Raw genomic sequence first — 11,460 nt, 5'->3', positions numbered from 1 at the left:
GGAATGAAAACTGACATTTTCCAGTCCTATGGCCACTGCTGAGTTTTCCAAATTTGGTGGCATATTGAGTGCAGCACTTTCATAGCATCATCTGTTAGGATATGAAATAGCTCAACTGGAATTCCATCACCTCCACTAACTTTGTTCGTAGTGATGTTTTGGTCCCTATAGCTCTGTAATTGGTTTGAAATCAGGGAATGTAATGCCTCCAGCTTTGTTTTTCTTTCTTAAGATTGTTTTGGCTCTTCAGGGTCTGCTATGGTTCCATACAAGTTTTAGAACTGCTTGCTCTACTTCTGTGAAAAATGCCACTATAATTTTGATAGTGATTGCACTGAATCTGTAGATTGCTTCATGCACTATGGGCATTTTAATAGTAATAATTCTTCTAATCCAAGAATGTGAAATATCTTTCAATTTACTTACGGCTTCATCAATTTCTTTCATTAATATTTTAGTTTTTGGTGTACAAGTATTTTCATCTCTTTGGTTAAATTTATTCCTAGGTGTTTTATTTTTTGATGGAATTGTAAATGGGCCTATTTTCTTAATTTCATTGTTATTAAGGTATAGAAAGCAACAGATTTTGTATCCTACAAGTTTACTGAATTTACTTATTATTTCCAACAGTTTTTTGGTGGAGTCTTTAGGATATTCTATATATAGCATCACATTTGCTATAAACAGACAGTTTTACTTCTTTTCCGATGTGGATGCCTTTTATTTCTTCTTCTTGCCTAACTCCTCTGTCTAGGACTTCCAATAGTATGTTCAGTAAAAACAGAGCCAGTGGGCATCCTTATCTTACCCTTCATCTTACAGAGCAAAAGCTTTCAATGCCAGTGAGTGCGACTTCAGCTACAGGCTTGTCATTCACGGCCTTTACTGTGTGGAGGTACATTCCTTCTACACCCACTTTGTTAGGAGTTTTTATCATAACTGATGCTGGACTTTGTCAAATGCTCTCTCTGCATCCATTGAGATAATTGTATGATTTTTATACTTTTTTGTTAATGTGATATATTACATTGATTTGCATATGCTGAACCATCCTTACAGACCTGGAATAATCCCACTTACTCATAATCATGATCCTTCTCATGGTCCTATTTCATTTATTTCCATTCTGATCTTTGTTATTTCCTTCCTTCTACTAACTTTGAGCTTTATCTGTTCTTCTTTTTCTAGTTACTTGAGATGCAAAGTTAGGTTGCTTATTTGAGAATTTTCTTGTTTCCTGAGTAGGCATTTATTGCTCGGTACTTCTCTCTTAGGATGCAGTTTTTGCTGCATTCCATAAGTTTTGATGTGTTATAATTCCAGTTTTCACTTGTTTCAAGTTACCTTTTTTGACTCTGCATAAGCCCATTTTTAAACTCTAAACAATTTTGAGGTAATCAGTTAACTTCCACTTGAGTAATACAGCTATACCATTTTATTATTCCACAACATTTTCTTTCCCTTTTTTTGTCTCTGATACTGATTGTCCTAGTCTATGAATCTGAGATTTGTTCCTTGCTTAAATACAACTGTCCTGATGTCAACACCCACTTCTGCCCAGGGAACATTTTATTACCATGAAATCAATTGCTAAAGCACACTTCAGCCTGTCCTTAATAGATCTGTTGGGCTTTCTCATAACTACTCATCCCAGACATGTGGGAGCTACTTAGGCACTTTATGATAATGCTTTTATTTATGAAATAAAGACAAAACAGTATACAATATGGTCTATTATGTTACTTTCATTTAAAGGCTTGAAAGAATAGCTGTGTTCTTTTTTCCTAACCTAAACCTTAAGCACTGGTATAACTATACCCAAAGAGATGTTGGACAATGTGGGACAAAGAAGTTAAACTGACCCCACAGTCTGGCCTAAAGTTAGCAGATGTATGATGTGGTACAAGCCCCTATTGCTTCAAAAGCCCTGCAACTTTTACAAGGTATGTTCATAAAATGTTATCAGAGAACTCTGAAGTTCTGAAGAACAGCATATTTATACAGAGTTTCAACTGAACATTTAAGTCTTAAATACATGGCTGAAGTTCAATCACTGAATTCCATAAACACCTATTTAGTTTGCATATTTTTAACTAATAAGTTGTCTCTTGCAAAAAATAATTTTATAGGGATTACAATAAAAAGATACATATAAAAAAAGAATATGAAAACAGAACTAGATTTTAGAAAAAACAATGAAGAATAAAGAAATTAAAAAACAAGCAATCAGAGCTACTGAAGTACCTGGAAACCAAAGAAAGGAAAGAAGGATGAGTCATATGTGTTTTATTACTATATCCTTAAGAGATCATTTCCTCTAATCCTATCAAAAAGGAATTCACCACATGGGTTCTTGTGCAAAGGAAATGGAGTGGGCGCCATGTATAAAGAACGTCTAGGGATAATGAAAACATCAGTCAAGTTCATAAACATAGGACAATATCAAAGAGTCAGAGTCCAGAGATAATCTCCACCAACTGCCAAGTTTTTCTCTCCAATTTAATTCAATAAACATTGTCAAGGACCAACCGCATGCACATTTAATGATGTTAAGGAGTTGCAAAAATGAAGATAACAACCATGTACTGAAGGCACCAATTAAGACTGAAACAAAACATATTTTAAAATAAATCTAATTGCATTATGGCCAATGAGGAAAAAACGTACTTTGAGAGCACAAAGGAGGAACGAACTAAGTTCCAGCGAGGAAGGAATGGGCAAGATTTCAACAGTGAGGTAGGGTGGGCTGGGGTGCACAAGCACACAAGAAGGAAAGTCCACAGCATGTTAGGGGGATGCCGAGTAGTTAGGTTTAACCAAAAAGGAAAACACGAGACAGAATGGGAGAAGTGAGACACATGGGCAAAGCTACAGACTTGGACAGGCTCATGGATGCCACATGTAAAATACAGATTTCACTTTAGAGGTAATGGAGATCAACCAAAGAATATTTGCAACAGTCCCTCTGACAGTAGTACACAGGAAGGATTGATCAGGCAAGAAAATGGAGGCAGAAAACCTCGGTAAGAAACTAACGTAGCAATTCAAACAAATGACACGAAAAGCCAGGAACAGGGCACTGGAGTGGGGATGGCTAGTAAGGGAGCAACTGTAAAAGCCACTGCCCAGGAAGAACCAGGAGGCCTTAACTGTCAGGAGCAGAGAGAGTGAAGTTGCCCTGGGTGCTCCCTCTGGTACCCATCCCTGACCTAGTCACCGAGAGGAAGGGGCTCTTTCTCTGGGCTCCCCCTGAGCCCTGCACTTGCTTCTATCAAAACAGGACCCACATTTGCAAATGATTCCTGTCCGCTCTCTTCCATTCAGTTGTCAACCGTTTAAAGGAGCTTCTCATTAAACATTTTACTGTGAGTGAGTGGACAAATGAATGAATGCTCAATACACAAAGATGAGAAGCGACCAAGGAAACAGAGGAGAATAATAATTGATATAACAAAATACATTCATTTAAATACCATCTTACATGAAGGAAACAAGGAATCAAGTTATGCTTTTCTTTCATTATTACAGATTTCTGAGAGTTTTGCTTAGAACCTCAAGATTCCAAGCTTGTCCTCAGAAATTACATTCATAAAACCTTAATGTTATAATGATCCAGAACTACCTTTTATCAGAAAATACTTCCTCAATCTAACAGTAGGAAAAAATACTTTAGAGTTCTATGTGAAATATCTAAATGGAAAATAGTCTTAATTTCAACAGTAGAAAAATAAGCATCCTTTTTATTCTATTTATATATTTCCTTTTCCTCAGTGTTCAATAACTAAAGTTAGTTAACTACAGAATGATGTTCACAGTGACTCGTCTACCTTGTTTTTGAATAATAAAATACATTTATCTTTATAAAATATAACTATTCATTTGTTTCTATTTTTCAAATGCCCCAAGTGCATTTCCATATTAAGCAATCATTTCAGATCCTGTTTATCAGTTGTTGTATAATATTCATAATATTCATTATAACATTTTTGATCTCTCAATTGGCTTAAAAATGTGTTTAAAGGTTAAGTGAACTGTGTAAGAATGTTCAGATCCTAGGGAAACACTAGGAGATTGTGCAAACAGTAAAAGAACTGGCATCAGAAAGCTGAGCTCAAAGGCTAGTTCTGCCGCTTACAGGCTCCATGAAGTTGGGAAAGTCACTTTATCCTTCTGAGGCTCACATCTTCTCATCTGGACAAAGGGCTACTAATAGCAACTACCTCCAAAACGCCGTAAGATTTAACTGAGGTAAGGTGATGTGTGGACCAGTTCTCGCTTAACTGTAAAGCACTCTGCAGATGTGAGGCAGAAGAAGAAATAAAGATGTGAGTCAAGAGGAGCAGAGAACCAACAGACCCGATTCTAATCCCAGGTCTGTTACTAACTGGTTCCTGATACAAATCAGTTTCTCTGGCCTCAGCTTCTTCATCTGAGAAGGGTGTGATGGTCTCAAAGCTTCCCCTTCCCACATCTAAAATTTCACTATTGTAAAGGTGTCTTACTGCCATCGTGTATGTGTGTAGTCAGTCACTCAGTCATGTCCAACTCTCTGTGGCCCCATGGACTGTAGCCCTCCAAGCTCCTCTGTCTATGGAATTTTCCAGGCAAGAATACTGGAATGAGTTGCCATTCCTACTCCAGGGGATCTTCCCAACCCAGGGATCGAACATGTGTCTCTTGAGTCTCCTGCACTGGCAGGCTGATTCTTTACCACTCGCAGGAAGCCATCACGTGATTGCTAAGCAAACACTCTCTCAAGTAAGCCAGCGATACCTTGCTCTCTTCTTCATGAGGAAATCCATCCCCCAGAAAAAGTTACTGGATTTGAGGCCCTAAAATAATTGCCGTTTCTCAGCCTTTGAAAAGAATCTGAATTTTACCTGTAGTAACATTTTCCAATCTGCACTTTCCACCACCAGTCCTTGTACTGAGAATGTTCCGTGGAAAGGGCAGCCAAATCCAAAGCCTTTGAAAAACAATTCATTTTCAATTAGGATTTTCTCTTCTGACAATAAGCAGAAACAATAAATAATGAAATAAACCATATAATTAGCATCAATCAAAACATGCATTAGAAATCAGATAGAAACTCGAGTTGCTCATGTCTCCAGATGGCCCCACCAATTTTCCCTAAATAATCAGTTCCAGACCAGAGGGCTGACAGCAGATGAGAAGCAAACACTGATCAAAGGGAAGCAGATGTACAGTCTATCTGAATACAGCTTTAATATACAAAGTACAAAACTGGTATTAAAAATTTGTAAGTTTTTACCCCACCAAAATGCTTCCAAACTTAGTGGCAGTCAAGCCTTTACTGTGTAAAGTAGGCCCAAGCGCAGGCCCCACTTTAAAGACAGAGGTCGAGAAACAGGGAAAGATCAAGTATGGAGGCAGAAAAAGGTTTAAAAACAGGGTCATGAAGAAGAACTGATTGCTTGGGTGACTGCCATCTTTAACAACCACTGTTAAGTTATTCTGATGTCACCTTACGTTCCAGTAATCCTAAAGGTCAGGCTTTGCTTGCGATGGACTGAAAAAGAGCTAACTGCTTTCGTATTTTATGTGTGCTTATCCCTTTCTCTCTGTCTTCTAGTTTGTTCCTTCTAGTGATTATTCAAGATTAGACAAAAATACCTAATTAACAATTAGGATTCTATACTCAAAAAGCAGAAACCATTTGGACAGAGAGGAAGCAAATCAATCTTTATACAAATGTAAAGTTCACAGGAATCTGAAACTCATGTAAAGATTTGGTTATTAGTTTTAAAAGAATTCTGATTTTTTATAATACTTACTATCCTTTCTATTAAGGTTGAAAACCTTTTATGCTTTAGTCAGTGTTAACATTATCACAATATCCAATAGCTCAGTTACGGTAACTCTTAGATTTTCAGTTCTATAATCTCAGAAGTGAAATGAAAGTCCCTCAGTCATATCCGACTCTTTGTGACCCCATGGACTGTAGCCCGCCAGGCTCCCTCTGTCCATGGAATTCTCCAGGCCAGAATACTGGAGTGCGTAGCTGTTCCCTTCTCCAGGGGATCTTCCCAACCCAGGGATCAAACCCAGGTTTCCCGCATTGCAGGCAGATTCTTTACCGTCTGAGCCACCAGGGACGCCCATAATCTCAGAATGTATCCCATATCATTGTTCATTTCTTCATATTAACTCTTATCTGAAATGAACGCCAAAAGAGTTCCTTGAAGCTCCTGCTGCAAAATTAATAACTTTCCTTGTGTTTCCCATCTTCCCTCACTCCAGGGGAGACTTCTAAATATGCAAACTATTTATAAAGGAATGGTGTCACATGCTGAGGTTCTAATGGACTTGAAAAATCAACATCTCTACTTGAAAGCTATGGAAATTAAAAAGAATCCAGAGATAAAAGTGGAAGTGAAAAATGAGGGGGAAAAAAGGCATCATTTCAATTATCATTATCTCTAGAAATACCAGAAAACCATATTTCAATCAGCTCAGTTCAGGAGTACATTGTAAATATCTGAGTCATATTCCTTTTAACTTAATCTTTTAGACCTGTTAAAGCAAACAGATCAGATTCACTTTCAGACTTAATATAACATTCTATTTTTCATAAAAATATGTCATTCTGAATTTTTTTTACATATTCTAATTTTTCCAAGATTAGATTTAGTGCTGACTACAGGCTGTTGATTTTGCTTTCAGATATGGTTCCCGTATATGACTCACATGCCCACATATTTGTCTAAGCCAGTCAAGGAAATTAATATGAATTACAGATATAGAATAAAAATGGCAAAAATTACATGTTAATGATCGCTCTTCATTCGATGACTGAGGCTGCACTAGACAAAACCACCATTATGATTCGAAATGGACCCTGCATCCCCTGGGAACAGGCGCCTGCTTCTTACGCGGCTTTGCTGTTCGCGAATGGTGCCGTGTTGTTGAGTCCCTCAAGAATTAATTTCATTCTTTACTTCTGATTTATGCTGAAAATAGCTTAGGAATCAAACAAAACTGCCATCGTAATAAGATGCACAATTAAAAGCTGTTAACATTTTTAAATTTTAAAGAGGTGACCGATGAGCTGTATTTTTTTAAAGTCTTTGCCAGCTTTTTAAAATAAATGACTAGATACTTATATCTTAGGATCTTTGAATAAACTAATCAATCCAATATCTGGTTTTTAATAAAGACCTGCAAGGTTATAAATAAGTTCATAAAAGTCCCTATGAACAGGGAGCCTTGGCAGATCCAGACAACAAAACACCTGTGAATACGTCCAACTAGGTGTCCCAGAGACGCTCCTAGTGATAGCTGGACACAGTGCCCCCAACCACCGAAGTTTAAACAAACAGTCTTCCATTCACTACTGTGAGAGCTGTGACAACGTCAGCATGATGAAATTCAACAGCTTATGGAGATAAAGATCTCAGAATCCCCAATCCACATGCCACTTCAGTTCTGTCAATATTGCCAACACTGCCCCAAAAAGGGAGAGGAAGGGAAAGACTTATTAAGAACCCAAAAGCAGAAAGACATTTTTCCATAAAACAAATCGTTTTTTTCAATGTAGCTCCTTTTCTCAATATTATGTAAATGTCAAGATGTAGAACATCTTCAAGATGAAGCTATTCATGAGGATATCATCATCATGACCCATAACTGGCATATGATCTATCAGTTTTCTGAACCCACCACCTACAACTTCTCCCCTCTCAGACTTCACTCCAGCCACACTGGCCTCCTCAACGTTCCTTAAACGACCCAAGAATGCTGATACCCAGGGCCTCTGCAGTCAGTCTTTCTGACTTAACGTGCTCTTCTTCCACCGAACCACGTGGTTCGTCTTCCTTCCATTAGGCCTCTGTTTAAACATCTTTTCAAAGTGAACTTTATCAACCGCCTTCTAAGTGAAAGTGAAGTCACTCAGTTGTGTCCAACTCTTTGCGACCCCGTGGACTGTAGCGCAGCAGGCTCCTCTGTCTCTGGGATTTTCCAGGTAATAATACTGGAGTGGGTTGCCATTTCCTTCTTCAGGGGGATCTTCCCAACCCAGGGATTGAACCCAGGTCTCCCACATTGCAGGCAGATGCTTTACCATCTGACCCACCAGGAAAGCAGCCGCCTTCTACCTCATCTAAAATAATATCATCCTCAATGTCATCATCTATTCCCTTCCCTGGTTTCCCTGCTTTATTTTTATATTACTTATCCCATGACATTTTATATATTTTTAAAATTTGCTAACTGTCTCCGTTCCTTGCCCAACCGGAACGTAATTTCCAAAAGAGCAGAGATTTTGTCTGTTCGCTTCACCCTGTGGTCTCAGGGCCTGGAACAGTGCCTGGCACACTGTGGCGGCTGAGAATGTGCAGGAAGAAAAAATAAACATCTCTGCAATAAATGAATCAATCTTCAACAAGTCAAGAAACTTATGATCTAGTAATTACAAACATTTACTCATTTATAAAAGGGGATGGTATGTGAATGTTTCTTTTTACTGACAATGTAACTATGTGATTTCATATATCACCCTATAATGCTCTGACCAGCTTTATACTGAGTGAAAATGGCATGAACTGTACTTACTTTTATTTACAGCAACGTGCCCAGTTTCTCAGTCATTCCAGCCTTAGTTTCTCTTTTCTCTATGTGACGACATCCACCATCACTCCCTTACAGATAACCACCACACTCAGTATATCTGGCCCGGGCTCTCACCTACATTTTAGGGGCACAGCTTCTGATACATGCAGTGGCATCTCCACTTGGATCGGCTTTCACAATTTCAAACTGAAAATGCCTTTCAGTGAGTTATTCAGCTTCTTTACAATCTAACCTCCTTCCCTAACAATCCCATGTCTGTTAGTAAAACAATCACTCTCACAGCATCTTCTGGAGGCAGGTCTGACCTGGCTCTCTCCTTTGTCTGCCACACGAAATCCAGCATCACATTCTGTCACTTCTTTCTGACAATGCCTCAAAATGCTCCCACTATTTAGGATATGGCTTATTTATTTCTCATTCCATATCCTCTTCATGTTTTTACCCTTCTTTTACATTTTCTCCCTCCCTTTCCAAAAAAATCTTACTGGATTTTTACTAATATCATCCCCTGATTTTTCCCCTTGATATCTGGTAATAATATCAGAACCTCACAATTACCTTTCTAACTGTTTCATTGTGTCAATTTTATTTCCTCAGCTAGATTACACGGCTTAGAAGAGGCAGGAAAAAACGTATTTTTATATAGCATAATGGTTGACACATAGAAAACACAACTGAGAAAAACGCTTTTGTCTCCCTGCATACTAAATACATAGGTATAAAGCTTTTTCTGTGAATAAAGAATGACAAAAAACACTATCATTAGACAGTATAGAATTAACTACATTTGATCTCACAAAATCTGTGCAGTTACTACTCGTTTGCATATTAGCATGTAAAAATTACCACAAATGGAGAAGTCATATGCACATAACCTTGAAATTCTCTGTTCAAAGGCTACCAAGATGACTGATTATTGATTACTGTTGAATTTGGGTGATGATTGATGTGAGTTCATTACACTCGCATTATACATTCTACCTGCACATGTTTGAAATTTTCTATCACAAAGTGTTAAACGGGAGAGATGGGAACATTACCAAAAAAACCCAGAAACACAGCATCAATAGGCGGATTCTTTACCACTACGCCGCCAGGACGTCCAATACAGGTGTCAGTGAACTATAATCACTACTCACACCAAAGAGGAAAGGGACCCACCGTGCTATTAGGGTAAAAATAAACTTTAACGAAAACATATTATGCAGCGTTCTCGATTACCCATACCTTGCCCTTTAATGGAGATCGATTGCTCCACCGATCAGGCATAAGTCTTACTACTTCTATAGTTATACAAACTTTCCTGCTGAAACAAACAATGGATTTGAAAGTATGAGTAATTCTCCAATCTTTAATAATTCCAGCTATTTATACGGTAATAAATAGGACATTTCCAAATCTAAATCCCCCAAATCAGAAAAATTACATTAAAAAAATAGTGCAAATTCAAAACTTACAGTCTTAACATCATTTTCATGATGAAAGATATATTCAAACAGAGCCTGTGAAGAAAGAATAAAAAAAATACATTACGTTTTATTTTAATGAAGGTGCTCTATTGTTATAGCAAAACCCAAAGGCTATTTTGACAGCAGCTGGATTGAACCAAAATAACAAAGTCCTCTAAAGTGCCTGGAATTTATAAGTAAAGGGTATATCCATACATTTGTTACAATCACTCATTTTAAAACAAGGCTACTTACAACTGATGCCTGTTTTTAAAAATAGGAACTGGAAAGTTCAGGAATACGAACTGGACAGCTCACCAGTTTTTTTCATATTACACATCCTATTTTATCAGAAACAGACAAATGAAAAGACCAACCTTAGGAGTGTCATAAAACTGCATGTATTATACAGTCATTGTGATATTAATAATGACACCTCAGACATGGGAAAATCTGGAAGCTCTTTCTGAAACAAAGCAGAGTTTAACTGCAAAGTAAGATGTTTTTCCTGATATGCAGATGTCTCTATGTGCAGCAAGGCTGAGAACCATTATTCTAATACTGCCCCCAACTCATCTGGATAAATAAGCATCTACCGGACTGCCTCTTGGTGGTACTATATTTATCCATAAATACGATTATTTTACACTTGCAAAGCGTACACTTCTACCCCCGGAAAATATCAAGGTTATTAAGAGAGATCACTTGAAAGCAACCAAAAAAAGAATAAATAAATCAAGATAAAGCCCTCTTTAAAAAATCTATTCCTAATTCTCCATTTGTTCAATTATTTTTTAAAAGGTTATGAGTACAGCTTGCGTCCTGATAAGTTAAGTCAAGGCAAGTTGGAGACCAAAGACAGAGAAACTTGGCATTATTTCCACAACACATTAAATAAGTGCAAAATCTAGTTCAGTTTGAATTTCATAACATAAACCAGGTCTGTCCTGGAAGCATCCTAATTTAATTGAGGGAAATGCCTCCATTGACTACAATCCCTGGTTAGAAAACAGCAATGGTATCAAGTAGCCAATGAGCCACCTCTAATAAATGGCCTGAAAAGATAAGCAATCAGATATTCCTCATAAAGGTAAAAGAAATAAGTAAAACTTTATGACTACTAAATCAAGTTGACTAGACAACTATCAAATAAGAAATGAAGAAAAATATCATTGGCATTGTTACCATCTGATTTCCTGTTTACCAGCTAGCATTCTTTTTTCTGACTTAAGTTTCAAGTCTGTATGGCTAGAGTTCTTTTTCGCCTTCCCTAGAATGTTTGTGTGTGAAAGTCGCTCAGTCGTGTCCAACTCTTTGTGACCCCATGGACTACTCAGTCTATGGAATTCTCCAGGCCAGAACACTGGAGTGGGTAGCCTTTCCCTTCTCCAGGGGATCTTCCCAACCCAGGGATCAAACC

General features: G+C 37.7%; 1 protein-coding gene across 4 annotated transcripts in view; it reads right to left on the bottom strand.

Annotated features, from left to right (window-relative positions):
- Positions 1 to 11,460, bottom strand: part of TTC8 (tetratricopeptide repeat domain 8) — a 43,022-nt gene that overhangs the window by 27,753 nt on the left and 3,809 nt on the right. The window contains exons 3-5 of one of the 4 annotated variants that reach the window (XM_010845160.1): positions 10,050 to 10,094; positions 9,820 to 9,898; positions 4,881 to 4,966 (exon numbers count right to left, since the gene is read on the bottom strand). In XM_010845160.1, the coding sequence (XP_010843462.1) occupies positions 4,881 to 4,966; positions 9,820 to 9,898; positions 10,050 to 10,094 (210 nt within the window). Of the gene's footprint in view, positions 1 to 4,880; positions 4,967 to 6,098; positions 6,775 to 9,819; positions 9,899 to 10,049; positions 10,095 to 11,460 lie in introns of those variants that run through there. The other 3 variants (XM_010845162.1, XM_010845159.1, XM_010845161.1) reach the window with 3 other exon arrangements.

The sequence above is a fragment of the Bison bison genome, unplaced genomic scaffold (genome assembly GCF_000754665.1).
Source record: "Bison bison bison isolate TAMUID 2011002044 unplaced genomic scaffold, Bison_UMD1.0 scf7180017864213, whole genome shotgun sequence".
NCBI classification, from domain to species: domain Eukaryota; kingdom Metazoa; phylum Chordata; class Mammalia; order Artiodactyla; family Bovidae; genus Bison; species Bison bison.
Note: the sequence above shows the minus strand (reverse complement) of the source record. Positions and strands in the feature narration are given on the sequence as shown.